Source organism: Salvelinus sp. IW2-2015, linkage group LG20 (assembly GCF_002910315.2).
Source record: "Salvelinus sp. IW2-2015 linkage group LG20, ASM291031v2, whole genome shotgun sequence".
Taxonomy (NCBI): Eukaryota; Metazoa; Chordata; class Actinopteri; order Salmoniformes; family Salmonidae; genus Salvelinus; species Salvelinus sp. IW2-2015.
This window is the reverse complement of record NC_036860.1, coordinates 14,319,741-14,340,057: the sequence shown is the minus strand read 5'-3', so window position 1 is coordinate 14,340,057 and position 20,317 is coordinate 14,319,741. Positions and strand designations below refer to the sequence as shown.

Genomic DNA, 20,317 nt, shown 5'->3' with positions numbered 1-20,317 from the left:
ATGCAGACTTTTAATTACCGGACGTATATGGCACAATATCAACCACTTAATCTTTTAAAAGAAATATGGCACTAGGAAAGTTGTGACAAAACATAATTTATTATTGGGCTACATGCATAGCACTGTTTTAAGCATCAATTTGTTCCCAAGTGCAGCACCTGTTKAACTGTAATATACAGGGATGACGATTCACACTATCAGAGGACCCAACCTTGGATGGGATTATGAAAAAAAAGTATTACTAATATGGGACTGAAATTAGATGTGATTTGTGCTCATGCAAATTACACTAACTGAGCCCCCCCAGTGAAACGTATCCTGTCCGAATAGGGCTATAGATTATGGCAAAGCATTTCTTATATAGTGACAAAAGTAACTTCAACTATAAAACCAGATTTGAATGTAGTTAACATGACTCCACAGTAAAGAAAAATATATAAATACAGCTAAGAGAAAATGGGTAAACTAGAACGAACATTCTCAGGAGTCGTCAGCAAATCCATACATTGAAAACGGTAATGCCGCAGCCGTCGGCATGGGTTCAAATCTGGCCTACTGCCCTTCGACACCACCTTTCTTTCCCCACTGACATCCTCTCTTTAATAGTCAGGAAAGAGCTTAGAGATAAGAAAAAAAATCATTATGGTTATAGCTGGTAGCTCACACAAGCAGCTGGGGCACCAAGAGAGGTGTTCGAAGGCATTTGCCCTACGCCATACAATAAATTTTACAACATGTCCTCCCTAGGCCTTATTACCGCATAGTTCGGAGAGAGATGGCTGGTGGATGAGATTAAGGTATTTTGAAAAGTTTCAGCCACAGCAGTGAGTTGCACAGTGCTCTTGTCCATATTGCAGAACCCCTATGTAGATGTAAGTTACGCTGTGTAGTCTTCCCTTTGACTGAAACTTGGTTGCACTCAAATCCAGCAGTCGAGTGACTCATCAATTTCCTCCCCGTCYGAATCAGCTACATGGGGGAGGCTTCACATATCTGAGAGAAAAAAAAGTTTATTTGTTATGTAAAGCTGAGTTTCAGAATGGTATCACCCACCTGCTTGGTTATTAGATGGTCTAGCAGTTTAAAATGTAACACGCTGTTTTTGCAACAATCTTATTAAAATCGGTTCATATACACCCCCAGGAATGAGACTTTGTTGTAAATTTTCTGACAATGGAGCACTTCTTTCATAGAATGTATGGGAATGACATAGTAAGGCATTTGTGAAAATTGTATAGCAATATAGTGGGGAAGCGGCCTTACGTTTGGACAATTAAGTCACTGCAGTAAATTAAACATCTGTCCTGTTCAGGACCTGAGTCTATGCAGACCGTGCACCATAGTCAATCAGATACAGTAGGCAAATCAATTTTCAACAATGGCCTGCCATCATTCACTTTAAACTGGACTGTGTGATTACAGGCCGTAGCAACAGTYTGCCTTTAGATCATTAGAACGCATTTGCCAAAAGCCACCTGACTGGATTTCTGCAAATGTGTAAATACTACGGGAGTCCTCCTACAGTTGCGAACTTCATAGCCCTATTGATGAAAACCATGAAAAGGTAGGCTCGCTCCCTCAGTTGCCTATGCATAACAACTGCTAGCCTGAGCTAAAATCTAACGAGAGAACATTAGATGAACCCTCAAACTTTTTCAGCTAGTTGGGCATCAGAATCGTACTGATAAATGGGGAATAGTAGCCTGCTTGCCCTGCCAATGCATGCTTGTCCCAACCCGCGTTTTGACAACTGAATGGAACTTTTATAAAATGTCCACTTATGTACATAGGATACATATAGCATTAACATTAAAACAGAAGATAAATATTTGTCCAGCCTTTGCTGCCATGCATAATACGCTGCGACCCTAATGAAAAGGTATTTAACTCCAAATATTGTTTTGTTTGCCACTGCATGGATCACCGGTGCGGTTGAATGCAGCATTCCWGTATGGTGCACTCAATGTACTGTCATTGAGTATACTCGATTTTCTTATACATTTGTTAATTTGACTGAATCATAAACAAGATTGTCCACTTCCTCATTCTCTTTCCTGTTTTCGCAGAGATCGCAGCGTTTTATCCGTCTCATTATGTTATATGTGCAGCACCATTCAAATTTTAGTGGTCGCATACACATATTTAGCAGATGGTATTMCGGTTGTAGCGAAATGCTAGTATCATTGCAAACAGGGCATTATTGGTCAATTTCTTATTAAACTAAATCTGAAAAGCTTTTCACATGGGTTTTATGTATTTAAAAAAAAAATGTAATTTTATTAACTCAACCCCTGTTCTATGTGCTCTTTATCTTATTTGTTGCTTTACCTCCACAGACGCTGTCATGAAGCACTTCCCAGGTGCAACAAAGGGACAAGTGGGAACGGCTTAAAACAGTAAAATGGCTGAATTGAGAAGCGATGAAAGAAAATGAATATGATTAAATTCAGTTTTGTGTTTGTTCAATTTTATTACCATCATTTAAGTAGAACTGAAAGTATGCTCCCGTAACATGTATTGTGACAAAGGACATATGTAATAAACATGTGAATACTGTGTGTCACACATGAGCATAAGGTAACATGTGAATACTACATGTATCACATATGAGCATAAGTATTATACATACTGTATAAGGTCAAATGTCTCAAAATACAAGTGACGTGTGGATGCATTTATTGCAGGTTTTGTTTTTGGTTAATCATTAAGCTTTAAATACCGAAGCCAGACTGCAGTATTTTAGTTGCCTAGCTAGTGGCATGTGTACACTGTAGCATGTGTCCGTACACTTCCCATCCACTGCGCGCTGTGAACCGGACACACGAAAGCAGCACAATTGAAGTTGAATTCACTAATGCGAGCACATCACGCTGTAATTTCATCAAGTAAATGACTCAATTGTTGATTCATTTATACTTGCCTGTGAGACCTTTTCGGCCCGCGGGCCTTGTGTGCTAGCCGATTAGCCACGTTATGACTGACATGTGATCATTGCCCTTGCTAGTTTGATTGTATTAACATTCCAAGCCTTAGTTACAGTCGTCCGTTTTCATTCCAAATATTTAGTAATTGAAGATGAAACAGTGCATCCCAAATGGGTGGAGGCAGCAAACAATGTATCAGGCCAGCTGTGATTTACAACCTGATAACAATATATTTTGGACTACCAAGAAGTGTATTGGTGAATTGTATTTATTATAAATCCCCATTAGCTACTCTTCCTGGGGAACAGCAACATTAAGGCAGTTCTACCTTTTTTAAAACATTACAATACATTTACAACATATTGTGTYCCCTCAGGCCCCTACTCTATTACCACATATCTATACCACAAAATCCATGTGTATGTTATCGTGTGTTTGTATGTATGTGTCTCTGCCTATGTTTGTGTTGCTTCACAGTCCCTGCTGTTCCATAAGGTGTATTTTTATCTGTTTTTTTAAATCAAATTTTACTGCTTGCATGAGTTATTTGATGTGGAATAGAGTTCCATGTAGTCATGACTCTATGCAGTACTGTACGCCTCCCATGGTCTGTTCTGGACTTGGGGACTGTGAAGAGACCTCTGGTGGCATGTCTTGTAGAGTATACATGGGTGTCCGAGCTGTGTGCCAGTAGTTCAAACCGACAGCTCGGTGTATTCAACATGTCAATACCTCTCACAAATATAAGTAGTGATGAAGTCGATCAAATATGAGTAGAGAATAAGGTTGTGTCCCAAACGGCATCCTAATTCCTTTATAGTGAACTACTTTTGAGCAGGGTCCATAGGGTTCGTCAAAAGTAGTGCACTATATAGGGAATACGGTGTCATTGGAACATAACACTTAGGACTATGTGACGCCGCACAGGGGTGGAAGAGGGACGTTACTGCTTCATATGGAAAAGAGGCATTGGAAAGAATATGGTGTAATTGCAGACCACAACTCAGGGTGTTTCTTGATGTGGGTGTTCCCTGATATCAGGAAATGCCAATTGATAACTGCCATTGGTCAGTTCCGGTGTTATGAAACTGATGGTTTCTGGACACAGATTTGTTTACATAGCAGGTTAGGATAATTAATGTGGCAAGTTAGGAGACTGAGGTTAAGGTTAGGAAAAGGGTTAGATTTAGCTACGGTGGGGGGGTTCGATTAATCTCTCCCGGGCGCCCGTGTAGGCATGTTTTGCACCAGGTGAAAGTTGATTGCATTCGTTTTGGAACCGGGCTGCCTCCCGGCATGAGCCAGGTGCCCCGTTCAAGTCCCAAAGCGTAGTTGTCTCAAAACAAATTGACGTAGGAGCATTTGAAGTAATGAGTAGGATTCTGTGTTTTCACATGCAAAAGTGATTGCTTTTGAGCTTTTTCAGGAAAGTACCATGGGAATGCAGATGCCTTGAGCAGTCTTCCGCTGCGATACGCACCCACCATAACAGCTCAAGAGGACAGAGTGCTGATGTGCGTGGACACGGCACTCGTGACTGCAGAGCCAGGGAGATCCTGGACCAGTAAAGACACAGTACTGTCGAGAGTTAAAGACTATGTAGTAAGGGGATGGCCACAACAAACAGAAGGACTGAAGTCACACCATACAGTGTCAGGAAAACAGTGTTGAGTGTACAGGATGGTTGCGTTTTGTAGGGAGCACTAGTGATTATTCCACAGCCAGCACTCCAGGCTATCCTACAGCAGGGGGTCTCGCGTATAAAGCCTTGGCTCTGAGTTATTTATGGTGGCCAAAACTAGATCAGGAGATAGACAATCTAGTCAAGACATGTAACACGTGTCAGGGACACAGAAAGGCACCAGCAGCAGCTCCACTCCACCCATGGGAGTTTCCAGAGAAACATTGGAGAAGATTGCACATAAATTACACAGGGCCATTCATGGGGAAAATGTTCCTGATAATCATTGATGCATATTCAAAACGGATGGATGTGTATCCGGTTAGTTCTGCTTCATCCACCACTACTATAGATGGCCTACGACAGAAAAAGAACCATGACAAACATACCAAGGGCTGAAATTTTGGAGGGAGACCTTGTCTTTATCAGAAATTTCAGTTGTGGGAAATTGGATTCATAGACTCAGTGACTTGTCCTGTTTCCGAGAAAGGTAAGGTGGTTCGCAGACATGTCGATCAGATTCTTGCCAGACGGGATGGAACAACAAGTGAGTGACCAGTTGTGATGGCAGAGGACAGGCTGTTCTCTAGCTATCCAAGTGCTTCTGTGGTGCACATTCCACAGACAGAGACCGTAACAGAGGAAACAGTTCACCAAGAGGAGAATCTAGTTTCAGAGTCAAATACTGAACACTACCCCTAGTATACGTCATCCACAGAGGCACGCAAAGCTTCCAAGCTGCTTAAAAGACTGAACTCTGAACAAGAAAATAAAAATAAAACGGTGATAAATTGTTTTTAAAAGACTCACAGTAAAAGAGACTCATGAGTTAAATACTTAGTTACCCAAGCATGTGAAAATAAAAGTGAACTTGTGAAAGGTCATGTTTATTGTTTAAAACGACTGACTTGTTTAGATCAGTAGAGGACATAACAAGTTTAAAATCATTGTTTCAGTTAAAATAACCATTTCAGATTTTGTTTATTTGTGGAGACGTAATATTTAAATCTTAAGAGGGAAGGAATGTGGTATTAACGTCATTACACATACACATTACCAGGTGGTGTAGCACTTGAGTACCTATTGGTATCATTATTAGAGTATTGGAATGCYCCACAATACACACATTGAGTGCAGCTGCGACTACCTGCCTGTTACACCATGCTCCGGGTTAGTAATAAAGTAACCAATTCATAAAGGGCTACTAGCTTACTCCTCTCCCAATGCATAAAGAGTTCTATGGGTTGTCAAAAAAAAGCAGGGATTCCTGATTAATCAGGAAAGATCACATCCCTGAAAAGTTATATTCTATTCAATGTACCAATGTGGGCCATACCTTTAGTATTGACATAGTCGTTGCCTTCTTCATCACTGTCATCACTCTTTTCCACGTCGATATTCATGTTGCCCTCTGCTCCACTGTTTTCTGTGAACACAAACACAGGATTGAGGTATATGCACAGTGCATTCGGAAAGTATTCAGGCCCCTTCCCTTGTTCCACATTTTGTTACCTTACAGCCTTATTCTAAAATGGATTAAATAAATAATAAATTCCTCAATCTAAACACAATACCCCATAATGACAAAGCAAAAACAGGTTTGTAGAAATGTTTGCAAATTTATAAACAATAAACAGAAATACCTTATTTACGTAAGTACAGACCCTTTGCTATGAGACTTGAAATTGAGCTCAGGTGCATCCTGTTTCCATTGACCATCCTTGAGATGTTTTTACAACTTGATTGGAGTCCACTGGTGGTACATTCAATTGATTGGACATGATTTGGAAAGGCACACACCTGTCTATATAAAGGTCCCACAGTTGACAGTGCATGTCAGAGCAAAAACTAAGCTATGAGGTTGAAGGAATTGTCCGTAGAGCTCCGAGACAGGATTGTGTCGAGGCACAGATCTAGGTAAGGGTACCAACAAAAATTCTGCAGCATTGAAGGTCCCCAAGAACACAGTGACCTCCACCATTCTTAAATGGAAGAAGTTTGCGTTCATCCACCTCTGGCCTGCTCGCCTCCCTACCTCTGAGGAAGTACAGTTCCCGCTCAGCCCAGTCAAAACTGTTCGCTGCTCTGGCACCCCAATGGTGGAACAAACTCCCTCACGACGCCAGGTCAGCGGAGTCAATCACCACCTTCCGGAGACACCTGAAAACCCACCTCTTTAAGGAATACCTAGGATAGGATAAAGTATCTTCTAACCCCCCCCCCCCCCCCCCCTTAAAAGAGTTAGATGCACTATTGTAAAGTGGTTGTTCCACTGGATATCATAAGGTGAATGCACCAATTTGTAAGTCGCTCTGGATAAGAGCGTCTGCTAAATGACTTAAATGTAATGTAAATGTAAAGTTTAGAACCACCAAGACTCTTCCTAGAGCTGGCTGCCTGGCCAAACTGAGCAATTGGGGAGAAGGGTCTTGGTCAGGGAGGTGACCAAGAACCCAATGGTCAATGATAGAGCTCCAGAGTTCCTCTGTGGAGATTGGAGAACCAGAGCCCGAACTTCAACTAGATCTAACATCTCTGGAGACCTGAAAATAGCTGTGCAGCGACGCTCCCCATCCAATCTGACAGAGCTTGAGAGGATCTGCAGAGAAGCATGGGAGAAACTCCCCAAATACAGGTGTGCCGAGCTTGTAGCGTCATACCCAAGAAGACTCGAGGCTGTAATCGCTGCCAAAGGCGCTTCAACAAAGTACTGAGTAAAGGGTGTTTTTACAAAAGTATTCGATTTTTTAAAATAATTTAGCAAAAAATTCTAAAACCTGTTTTTGCTTTGTCATTATGGAGTATTGTGTGTAGATTGATGAGGAAAAAACAAAATTTAATCAATTTTAGAATGCTGTAACTTAACAAAATGTGGAAAAAGTCAAGGGGTCTAAATACTTTCCGAAGGCACTGTATTGTCATGCATTTCACTTATGACTTCAACTGATAAAAAATAAAAAATTAATATCCATGTGTTTAAGTGTTATTTGGATATCTATAAAAAAATTCAAAAGCATTCAACCACAAGATGTCACAAAGCCCTATTCGCAAGGGACTAGTATTACTATAGAACGTTGGTTATGTAATTATTACCCCAGAATTTCAGTGTTCAGTGGACAATTCGGACGGGATTAGTTTTACCAAACTGCCCCTGTAATTCTTTTTTCCCCCTCATTCAAAATTGACCGTTATGATGTGACATGAAGATATTTCAAATGTCTAGGGATAGCCTAATATTGACCTAATGGCCTTCAGTTCGGAGAAAGTCAAAATAATAATGCATATCAATAAGAACCATGAACTGTAACCTATGCAGACATTTAATTACCGGACATATTTGCCAATTTATCAATTCATTGGTACAATATTGTCCACGTTATCTTTTAAAAAGAGAAGTATGGAACTAGGAAGGTTGTTATGTGACAAAACAGATCCTTCACCTGTGGGCTACGTGCATAGCACTTTGTTTTAAGCATGCACTTGTTCCCATGTTCTTACCTAAACTAGGTGCAGCATCTGTTAAAACTCTAATGTCCCTCAAAACACAGGGATGACGATCCAGGTTAGTAATAAAGTAATCCGTTTATAAAGAGCTCACTCCTTCCAAGGCATAAAGAGTTCCATGGTTTATTATAACTGTCAAAAAAGCAGGGATTCTTGATTAAATCAGGAACATCCCTAAAAAGTTGTATTCTATTCAATGTGCCAATGTGGGCCATACCTTTAGTATTGACATAGTCGTTGCTGCCTTCATCACTGTCGTCACTCTTTCCCACGTCGACGTTCATATTGCCCTCCTCGTCACTGTTTTCTGTGAGAACACAAACAGGATTGAGGTATAGAGTGCACTCAAAATTGTATTCAGACCTTCACTTTTTCCACATTTTGTTACGTTACAGCCTTATTCTAACATAGATTAAATAGTTCCCCCCCCCCATCAATCTACACACAATATCCCATAATGACAGAGCAGAAACTGGTTATTAGAAAATTTTACAAATGTATTAAAAACAAAAAATTTAAATATCACATTGACGTAAGTATTCAGACCCAGTACTTTGTTGAAGCACCTTTGGCACCGATTACTCCTCTCAAGCTCTGTCAGGTTGGATGGGGAGAGTCGCTGTACAGCTATTTTCAGGTCTCTCTCCAGAGATGTTCGATCGGGTTCAAGTCCAGACTCTGGCTGGGCCACTCAAGGACATTGAGACTTGTCCCGAAGCCACTCCTGCGTTGTCTTGGCTGTGTGCTTTGGGTCGTTGTCCTGTTGGAAGGTGAACCGTCGCCCCAGTCTGAGGTCCTGAGTGCTCTGGAGCAGGTTTTCATCAAGGATCTCTCTGTACTTTGCTCCGTTCATCTTTGCCTCAACCCTGACTAGTCTTCCAGTCCCTGCCACTGAAAAACATCCCCACAGCATGATGCTGCCACCACCATGCATCACCATAGGGATGGTATTGCCCAAGTGATGAGCGCTGCCTGGTTTCCTCCAGACGTGACCCTTGGCATTCAGGCTAAAGAGTTTCATCAGACCAGAAAAACTTGTTTCTCATGGTCTGAGAGTCATTTACGTGCTTTTGGCAAACTCCAAGCGACCTGTCAAGTGCCTTTTACTGAGCAGGCTTCCGTCTGGCCACTCCACCAAAGAGGCCTGATTGGTGGAGTGCTGCAGAGATGGTTGTCAAATCAAATTTATTTATATAGCCCTTCTTACATCAGCTGATATCTCAAAGTGCTGTACAGAAACCCAGTCTAAAACCCCAAACAGCAAGCAATGCAGGTGTAGAAGCACGGTGGCTAGGAAAAACTCCCTAGAAAGGCCAAAACCTAGGAAGAAACCTAGAGAGGAACCAGGCTATGAGGGTTGGCCAGTCCTCTTCTGGCTGTGCGGGGTGGAGATTATAACAGAACATGGCCAAGATGTTCAAATGTTCATGCATGGTCAAATAATAATAATCACAGTAGTTGTCGAGGGTGCAACAAGTCAGCACCTCAGGAGTAAATGTCAGTTGGCTTTTCATAGCCGATCATTAAGAGTATCTCTACCGCTCCTGCTGTCTCTAGAGAGTTGAAAACAGCAGGTCTGGGACAAGTTGCACGTCCGGTGAACAGGTCAGGGTTCCATAGCCGCAGGCAGAACAGTTGAAACTGGAGCAGCAGCACAGCCAGGTGGACCCATCTCCACAGAGGAACTCTAGAGTTCTGTCAAGAGTGCCCATCAGGTTCTTGGTCACCTCCTTGACCAAGACCCTTTTCTCCCGATTGTTCCGTTTGGCTGGACGGCCAGCTCTAGGAAGAGTCTTGGGGGTTCTAAATTTCTTCCATTTAAGAATGATGGAAGCCACTGTGTTCTTGTGGACCTTCAATGCTACAGAATTTCTTTGGTACCCTTCCCCAGATCTGTGCCTCGACACAATCCTGTCTCGGAGCTCTACGTACAATTCCTTCGACCTCATGGCTTGGTTTTTACTCTGACACACACTGTCAACTGTGGGACCTTATATAGACAGGTGTGTGCCTTTCCAAATAATGTCCAATCAATGGAATTTACCACAGGTGGACTCCAATGAAGTTGTAGAAACATCTCAAGGATGATCAATGCAAACATGATGCACCTGAGCTTAATTTCGAGTCTCATAGCAAAGGGTATAAATACTTATGTAAATAAGGTATCTGTTTTTTTATTTGTAATAATTTTGCAAAAATTTCTAAAAACCTGGGTTCGCTTTGTCATTATGGGTATTGTGTGTAGATGGATTAAAAACAAAAAATCCTCATCAATTTTAGAGTAAGGCTGTAACGTAACAAAATGTGTAAAAAGTGCTGGGGTCTGAATACTTTCCGAATGCACTGTACATGTACACTCCAGTCCACAACCCATGTGATGTTTATACTGATAAGCCTACAGGACAGATTTTTATTGCACCACATTGACATATCATATGTGAATACTCCAGACAGCATTTTATCAATAATATTTAATTGCCCATCAAGATGCCCTTTCCTGATTTCTAAACCTCTATAATGTTCTGCACATGTTTCACAAAAACACGAATGAGGAAATAAATCTGCTGCCGGTGGCAACATATAAATGCAAATGAGTGCTCTATTCGAGCTGTATCGCTGAAGCGTTCCAGATTGAAATGTAAAGGCTGCGCAATCACGCTGCAAAGCTGCACTTCTGCGATAAGGATGGATACAGCCCTTAAAATTAACAAAACTCCGAGTGTCCTAAACGTACATATTTGTCATGCATTGGACTTGTGATCTCAACTGAAATGTTTTGTTGTGTAATATCCATGGGTTTAAGTGTCTTTAAAGCTCTATTCGCACGGGACTAGTATTACTATAGAATGTCAGTTCTGTAATTATTACCCCAGCATGTCCGTTTTTCCAGAGGACGATTGGGATGGGATTAGTTTTACCAAACTGCCCCTGTAATTATTTTTTTCCCTCCTTCAAAATGGACCGTTATGACGGAAGCCTGGAGGCTCTTCTAGGCATGAAAATATTTCAAATGTCTAGGGATAGCCTAATATTGACCTAACGGCCTTCAGTTTAAACAATAATGCATATCTATAGACCCCTTTATGTGTTTACAAACATTGCCGCACGAGGGCGGTGCACGCAATTTGGTAGCAGAACAAAGGGGAGTTCTTATAGAACGCCAGCAAAAAAAATGCCTCTATTTACATGTTGCTTACGAGTGCATTTCACACTACTTTTGGATTACAATTGGATTTTAAGGCTCATTTGAATGTCCTGCTTAATATAATGTTTGTGTAATCATCGCAAATCAACTGCATTATATTTTTAAAAAACACTTCAACCAGTAAAATGGCTCTTTGGCTAGCTTTTGCTACAGCCTATATCAATGAGCATTAGCATTCTAGCTAACAACTGCTGCATTCAAAATAGTTATTTTGTAAAGATCACAATCAAACATAATCTTAGTGACTGTTCAAGCAAGAATCAAAACATAATTTTAAGAGTATGAGAACCCCAAACAGTTTATTTGTTTAAAAGTAATAAACTTAAAGCTAGGCTGTGTTGAATGGGCGCAGAGATGGCGATTACTTTCTTACTGTCACCAAGAGTCGCGAGCATCTTTGCATGACGTCAATGTGTCATGTACTGGAGAAGGGTCTATAAGAACCATGAACTGTTACCTATGCAGACATTTAATTACCTGACGTAGTTGGCAATTTATCAATTAATTGGCACAATATCGTCCACTTCATCTTTTAAAAGAGAAGTATGGCACAAAGAAATTTGATATGTGACAAAACAGATCATTTATCTTTAGGCTACATGCACAGCACTTTGTTTTAAGCATCAATTTGTTCTCATGTTCATACCCTAACTGGATGCAGCACCTGTTAAACTCTCTAATATCGCTCAAAAACACAGGGATGACAATCCGGGTTAGTAATCAGTTTTAAAGAGCTCACTCCTTCCAAGGCATAAAGACTTCCATGGGTTATTACAACTGTCAAAAAAGCAGGGGAAAAGTTCGATTCTATTCAATGTGCCAATGTGGGCCATACCTTTAGTATTGACATAGTCGTTGCTGCCGTCATCACTGTCATCACTCTTTTCCACGTCGACATTCATATTGATTTTCATATTTCCAACCGCGCCACTGTTTTCTGTGAACACAAACACACACAGGATTGAGGTATATACTGTGTATGTACACTCCAGTCTAAAACCATTGTGATGTTTATATTGATAAACCTACACGAGGGATTTCTATTGCATCACTCACCCTGCTCTTTGTCCTTCGCTGCTTCCACATTGACATATCATATGAACGCGATGTGAATACTCCAGACAGCATTTTATTAATAATATTTCATGGCCCATCAAGACGCCTTTTCCTGATTTCTAAACCTCTGTATAATGTTCTGCACATGTGCTTCACAAAAACTTGAATGAGGAAATAAATATGCTGCTGGCAACATATACATGCAAATGAGTGCTCTATTCAAGCTGCATCGCTGAAGCGGTCCAGATTGGGCACTAGAAATGTTAAGGTCATTTGAAGCGTTCACCTTGAATGCAGTTTTCGCCAAAGCGTGAACATAGCCTTTACATTTCAATCACGCTGTAAAGCTGAACTTCTGCGATAAGGTTTGAATACAGCCCTAAATCAACAAAAACTCAGTCTCCTAAATCTACATATTGTCATGAATTGGACTTGTGATTTCAACTGAAATGTTTTATTGTGTATGTATTGTGTAATATCCATGTGTTTAAGTGTCTTTAAAGCCCTATTCGCACGGGACTAGTATTACTATAGAATGTCATTTATGTGGAAAAAGTATACATTGTCATACTTCAGTAAAAGTAAATAGAAAATTGCTCAAGTAAAAGTCACCCAGTAAAATACTACTTGAGTAAAAGTATTTGATTTTAACTATACTTAAGTATCAAAAGTAAATGTAATTGCTAAAATATACTTAAGTACAAAAGTAAAAGTATAAATTCTTCCAAATTCTTTATAATAAGCAAACCAGGCGGCACCATTTGATTTTTACATAGCATGGGCCACACTCCAACATCATTTACAAACGAAGCACGTGTGTTTAGTGAGTCTGCCAGATCAGAGGCAGTTGGGATGTTCTCTTGATAAGTGTGTGAATTGGACAATTTTCCTGTCATTTTAAGCATTCAAAATGTAACGAGTACTTTTGGGTGTCAGGGAAATTGTATGGAGTATAAAGTACATCATTTTATTTAGGAATGAAGTAAAAGTTGTCAAAAATATAAAATAGTAAAGTACAGATACCCCAAAAAACGACTTAAGTGGTACTTTAAAGTAATTTTACACCACTGGTTAAGTAACCATTACCCCAGCATGTCCGTTTTTTCCAGTGGACGATTCGGGCGTTACCAAACTGCCCCTGTAATTATTTCTTTCCCCCCTCATTCAAAATGGACAGTTATGACCGAAGCCTGGAGGCTCTTCTAGGCATGAAGATATTTCACGTCTAGGGATAGCCTAATATGGACCTAATGGCCTTCAGTTCGGAGAAAGTCAAAATATTAATGCATATCAATAAGAACCATGAACTGTAACCTATGCAGACATTTAATTACCTGCCATAGTTGGCAAATTATTAATCCATTGACAATATCGTCCACTCCATCTTTTAAAATGAGAAGTACGGCACTAGGAAAGTTGATATGTGACAAAACAGATCCTTCACCTGTGGGCTACATAGGTTATATATATAAAAATATTTATATATATAATTCAACCACCAATACCTCACAAAAGTCCTATTCGCACGGGACTAGTGTTACTATAGAACGTCGGATATGTAATTATTACCACAGAATGTCCGTTTTTCCAGTGGACTATTTGGACGGGATTAGTTTTACCAAATTACGGATGTGGTGATATGGGCTCCTGCACATAATTACATTACCTGAGCTCCCCCATTAAAATGGATCACGTCCGAAAAGGGCTATAATAATGAGTCATTTTCAGTCATCTCTCCATCCTACATTACCTACCTGTGCTTTGGGAGCTTAGACATTGGTTGGAATGACGCAGAGACCCAGTCCCAGGAAGAACTGATGGTAACACCATTCTATAAAGGAGCGAGAGAGAGGTTACACAAAACCCAAGAGACCCCAGTACTCTATAGCCACAGAAGACAGTCTACACAGTAACAATTGCCACTTTTTTTCCTGGAAATGCAAAGTGTAACATTCACAGTGAGGCACTGACATACAGTATACACTGAGTATAAAAAACATTAAGAGCACCTGCTCTTTCCATGACACAGACTGGCCAGGTGAATCCAGGAGAATTCCATGATTCCTTATTGATGTCACTTGTTAAATCCAATTCAAATCAGTGTAGATGAAGGGGAGAGACAGGTTAAAGAATGATTTTTAAGCCTTGAGCCAACTGAGACATGGATTGTGTATGAGTGCCATTCAGAGGGTGAATGGGCAAGACAAATGATTTAAGTGCCATTTCGAATGGGGTATGGTAGTAGGTGCCAGGCACACCTGTTTCTGTCAAGAACTGCAACGCTGCTGGGTTTTTCACGCTCAACAGTTTTGTGTGTGATTCAAGAATGATCACCCACCCAAAGAACATCCAGACAACTTGACACAATCTGTGGGAAGCATTGGAGTCAACATGGGCCAGTATCCTTGTGGAACACTTTCAACACCTTGTAGAGTCCATGCCCCAACGAATTGAGGCTCTTCTGAAGGAAAAAGGGGGGGGGGGGTGCAACTCAATATATGGAAGGTCTTCCTAATGTTTGGTATACTCAGTGTATTTTGTTTAAATTAAATTAACACTCACAGGTAGCCTGATCCTTGTTCATAGCTGTCCTCGTTGACATACTCTATAGAACAGAGATAGGAGACACACACACACATGGCTGTCAATCAATCATGTCAGAAAATAAAGTGCCTTTGGAAAGTATTCAGACCCCTTGACTTTTTCCACATTTTGTTACATTACAGCCTTATTCTAAAATGGATTAAATAGAAAAATAGGCTCAGCAATCTACACACAGTAACCCATAAAGACAAAGCGAAAAAACAGGTTTTTAGAAATTTTTGCAAATGTATAAAAAAAATAAAAACTGAAATACCTTATTTACATAAGTATTCAGTCCCTTTGCTATGAGACTCAAAATTGAGCTCAGGTGCATCCTGTTTCCATTGATCATCCTTGAGATGTTTCTACATCTTGGAGTCCACCTGTGATAAATTCAATTGATTGGACATGATTTGGAAAGGCTCACACGTGTCTATATAAGGTCCCACAGTTCACAGTGCATGTCAGAGCAAAAACCAAGCCATGAGGTCAAAGGAATTGTCCGTAGAGCTCCGAGACAAGATTGTGTCGAGGCACAGATCTGGGGAAGGGTACCAAAACATTTCTGTAGCATTGAAGGTCCCCAAGAACACAGTGGCTTCCATCATTCTTAAAAGGAAGAAGTTTGGAACCACCAAAACTCTTCCTAGATAGAGCTGGCCAAACTGAGCAATTGGGGAAAAGGGTCTTGGTCAGGGGGTTGACCAAGAACCCGATGGTCAATGACAGAGCTCTAGAGTTCCTCTGTGGAGATGGGAGAACCTTCCAGAAGGACAACCACCTCTGCAGCACTCCACCAATCAGGCCACTCCTCAGTAAAAGGCACATGACAGGCCGCTTGGAGTTTGCCAAAAGGCACGTAAAGGATTCTGACCATGAGAAACAAAATTCTCTGGTCTGATGAAACCAAGATTGAACTCTTTGGCCTGAATGTCAAACATCACGTCTGGAGAAAACCTGGCACCATTCCCTACGGTAAAGCATGGTGGTGGCAGCATCATTCTGTGGGGATGTTTTTCAGCAGCAGGGACTGGGAGACTAGCAGGATCCAGACAAAGATGAATGTAGCAAAGTACAGAGATCCTTGATGAAAACCTGTTCCAGAGTGCTCAGGACCTCAGACTGGGGCGAAGGTTCACCTTCCAACAGGACAACAACCCTAAGCACACAGCCAAGACAACGCAGGAGTGGCTTCGCAACAAGTCTCAATGTCCTTGAGTGGCCCAGCCAGAACCCGGATTTCAACCCAATCTAACATCTCTGGAGAGACCTGAAAATAGCTGTGCAGCAACGCTCCCCATCCAACATGATACAGCTTTAGAAGATCTGCAGAGAAGAATGGGAGAAACTCCCAAAATACAGGTGTGCCAAGCTTGTAGTGTCATACCCAAGAAGCCTAGAGGCTGTAATCGCTACAAAGGTGCTTCAACAAAGTACTGAGTAAAGGGTCTGAATACTTATTTAAATGCTTTGTCATTTTGGGGTATTGTATTTAGATTGACTAGGGAAAAAACTATTTATTCAATTTTAGAATAAGACTGAAAACTTAACAAAATGTGGAAAAAGTCAAGGGGTCTGAATATTTTCCGAAGGCACTGTATGAATGGTTTAATGTCAAAATATCTGAATGAATGTAAGTAGGTGCACATGTAGGTAGGTACAGTAGCCTAGCAGTTAGAGCATTGGGCCCGTAACCAAAAGGTTGCTGGTTTAAACACCCAAGGCAACAAGGTGAAAAATTTGTTGACGTGCCCTTGAGCAAGACACTTAACCCTGGCTCCATATGGCTGACCCTGTAAAACAATACATTTCACTGCACCTATTTGGTGTATGTATATGACAATAAAACACACACATTTTCACCTAAGGAGCAATGTGCCATTTTTCTAAACTTCTTCAGCAGTTACTGTACACACAAGTTTGAGGGGGATCAGTGTTATTGAACATGGTAGGGTATTTAACGTTCACATTACCATCTCTTGGACTCTCATAGCCGTCATTACTCTCTGCAAGAAAAAAAGCAAACTATTAAGAAGGAACTGAACTGTGACGTTATCGAGATAGTGGCAGAAGAAGGAGGAAAACAAGTGGAGAAAATAGACATTTGATGTAGAGGAAGAGCGAGACATCTCACCCTTTTCAGTCGGTGTGACAGAATTCGGTCTCAGAGCGATCTGTGGTGAACTGTGGGATAGAAAGGCAGGTACATTTCACTTGACGGGTAATATGAGTCATTGTCTGTGTGTGTGTGTGTGTTTGTGTGTGTAGTAGCTCACATGGGTGAAAGAAGGCTGGAAGGGGGAGCACCCCAGCTTGTGGCAGCAGAGGGGTTGTCTGAGGACGAAGGTTCATCATCAACATCATCATCCATTATTCTGAAGACGTTTCATGAAAAGATTTGGGTAGAACTTTAGTCATCACACACATACTCACATGGTGGGTGGGCCAAGCCAAATCCTGGGGTGCTGAGTGGGGAAGAAATAAGAGTGTTGGTAGATGTTTGTACATGCACGGATATCAATTGGAGATGTGTGCAAACATTCAGGCCCACTTCTGGTCATCCCGTCTGGTACACTTACACAGTGCACCGGACATATATTACAAGTGCCACACAAACTTTTGAATATTTGGTTTCATTTTTATTAAATAGGCACTGAATAGTTGTTTAATGAAAAAGTGCTTACTGCTGAGTGTAATCCTCACTGTAACGCTGCTGAATGGACGCTGAGGAGTAAGAAAAGTATGTTCTGTAAATGCGTTCTTTATTTTTAATTATTGACATTTAACCCTTATTTTACCAGTTAAGCTGACTGAGAACACTTTCATTTACAGCGACAACATTTACTACATAGAGCCCAATTTCATTCAATACAACTTTATTGATTCCCTCAAAAGGTACAGTAACGAAGCCTTGGTATTACTAGGCAGGTTGTGTCTTCTGCAGCTGAGACACAGGCCAGTCAACAGGATGAGTGACAGGACGACCGCTCCACTCAACAGCAACGCATACAGCTGCACAGACACCTCCATCACTGTCTGCAGGAATAACACAAGCACACAAACTCATCCAGTCAGATGACACTTTTGACACGACACTACTAAAGCATTATTATGCTGTCCTCTCTGACCCAGTTTAAGACTAGTCTTGGACTAAGAAGAAAGTTAAATGGAGATTCTCAATTTAAAGTGATTTTTTTTGTCCAAGACAAAATAATGGCCCCGAATGTTAAAACATTTTCGAAAAATATCACCTCTGAATAGGAATGTGGTTGTCGTTGTTAAATCACCATGTCATTTTCCTTCCTTGTGGTTTTTGATTCTCCATTTCACACATGCCGCCTCTACCTTTCTTGCTAACTATCACTATCAGCGGTTCAGTTCCGCTTCCTAATGCCAGGAAACGGATTTCCTGCATTTTAAAAGTTAAAGAAAATTACCAGCACACTCTTAACACCCTGTATGTGTAAATCACACACCTTTCTGTATGTCACATAATATCTACAGTACCGTGGCACATAAAACTCCATGCAAAACTGACAAATAATATAAGATTACCTCAAGAACAGACACGACTACAATGACACTATGGTGTGGTACCATAGGGCTGGCATTTACTAATTTGCAGAACCTTGCTCCCTCCAAACCTTTTAATAGGTAGTGAGTTGAACTCAAAAGGGCCCATCATTGTGACTAATGGTGTCTATTTTGTGTCACGACACTCCTCCTGGTGAGAGCCATGAGGAGGGCGACATTTCTGCCAAATTCAGACTGGTCTAGATTTGGTAGAGAGAGAGGGGGGGGGGGCTGATCTTAAGGGCTAGCTTAGACCCAGTTAGGTGGTATAGTACAGAGCTGCTGAACCTGAGGAGTTCAGAAAACCTGGGCCCTGTGTAGGTGGCGATGACAGAGGAAATTCAGATTCAGTCAGAAAGTAATTTATATCTATAACATTGTGAACATGTCTCCATTCTGAATTCATCGTGGGTTAATCAACATTGCTGAGTACCAGGGATGGGGTCAATTCCAGTCAATTCTGGAAGTACACTGAAACTCCAATACTCTTCAATGCTTTTCACTGGGGAAAATATGGAATTTGGTTTACTTTCTGAATTGAAATAGAACTGACCCCAACCCAGGTGAATAAATCGACAAGTTACTTCTTCACTTCTAGCTTATTCTCTACTAACCTAGAGGTTAAGAAACTAGGCATAAAGTAGGAGTCAATCAGTGGAGGGAGTTCTTACCAGCACGTGTTGTGTAGATTTCCAACAGAGCGTTAGGTCGTAGGTTGCTGATGATCTGCCAGGTGGTCAATGAGACTGGTTCTAAACCGGAGGTCGAGTTCCGGCCGAGTTGACCCCAATCCAATCCCCAGACCAGCTCAGTCGTCAGCTACACTGAGATGTGCCATTTTGGATGCATCTAATCTTCTGTCTGTTGCTCAAATCCCTATCCTACCACATGCAACTCTCCCTAGCTGTTCTTTTTGTTCACTCTTGAGTTTTCCCTCCCTTTCAGTTAATTGTAAGGAACCTTGACTATAGCAGCTTGACATAGGTGCCTTCCTCGATGCACCTTTTGGTCTGTATGACCTGTTCAGTCGCCTCCTCCTTTCTTCCCTTCCTCCCTCACTCACTCTTCTCATCAACTCTCCTTCCCCACCGTCATCTCAGCCTCCCCCAAAGTGTCTTTTGTTCTATCATTCTCACAGTGTTGTTTCAGATCACCTCTCCCCACCACCGTACCTCTGATCTTATCGCCTTCTTCTCGCTACCTTGGAGAGACCTGAAAGGCACATTAAAATACAGAGACTGACAATGTTCAGTTCATGGTTCAAAAGATGGACCATCCTATAGATCTAAATCAAAATCCTACGCCGAGGTACCCCAAGTGTCTGTATTTGGACCAATGCTTATGCTGTAGAGGGAACCGTGAGAACAGCATAAGAAGCTGCCAACATTCAGACACTTGGCTATCATTTGGTCCATGCGAGTCAATAATCAGTTACAATCAACTAATAATTGAGCTGTCAGCAATAATGCTTTATTTTTTTGAATCAGGGATGTAGAATCTGAAAGTCAACTCAAATGTCAGTTAGATAAAGTGTACGACAGACATGGAATGGCAAATCATGACAGGTGCCTCCTATAGCGCTGTGTGTGTTCCCATCTTCATCAGTGTACTCATTATTATTCTCTCCAGACAATCATTTTAGGGGAAATGTTTCCACCACTATAGATGATCCTCTAGCAGACCGCCATCAGAAAAGCTGGTTGGCATGGCACCCACACATATAAAATGGCTGCCGGGTGCCTCTGTGGTAGCGTTTAGTGTTACCATCCTGGTTTAACTGCCAGAGCCTCT

The 20,317-nt window shown here is 41.2% G+C and overlaps 1 protein-coding gene across 2 annotated transcripts; it reads right to left on the bottom strand.

Annotated features, from left to right (window-relative positions):
• Positions 1-80: 80 nt before the first annotated feature.
• On the bottom strand, positions 81-19,603 carry lat (linker for activation of T cells). 2 transcript variants are annotated; one of them, XM_024012099.2, is made up of 13 exons: positions 19,198-19,603; positions 17,875-17,989; positions 17,638-17,677; positions 17,387-17,418; positions 17,230-17,287; positions 17,088-17,137; positions 16,927-16,959; positions 14,933-14,975; positions 14,125-14,201; positions 12,150-12,251; positions 8,327-8,416; positions 5,942-6,031; positions 81-993 (listed from the first exon to the last, which is right to left on the bottom strand). In XM_024012099.2, the coding sequence occupies exons 2-13, from the start codon at positions 17,981-17,983 to the stop codon at positions 986-988; spliced, it is 732 nt and encodes a 243-aa protein (XP_023867867.1). In that variant the 5' UTR covers positions 17,984-17,989; positions 19,198-19,603; the 3' UTR covers positions 81-985. The 2 variants fall into 2 exon arrangements, with proteins under 2 accessions (XP_023867867.1, XP_023867868.1); XM_024012100.2 differs by lacking the exon at positions 19,198-19,603 and adding an exon at positions 18,205-18,308.
• Between the last annotated feature and the right edge of the window lie 714 nt (positions 19,604-20,317).

Coding starts and splice junctions, on each gene's coding strand:
- lat (XM_024012099.2), bottom strand. CDS start 17,983: ATGGAGGTGTCTGTGCAGCTGTATGCGTTGCTGTTGAGTGGAGCGGTC. Junction 17,138..17,229: donor TCCAGCCTTCTTTCACCCAT/GTGAGCTACTAC, acceptor TCTATCCCACAG/TTCACCACAGATCGCTCTGA. Junction 8,417..12,149: donor CGACTATGTCAATACTAAAG/GTATGGCCCACA, acceptor GTGTTCTCACAG/AAAACAGTGACGAGGAGGGC.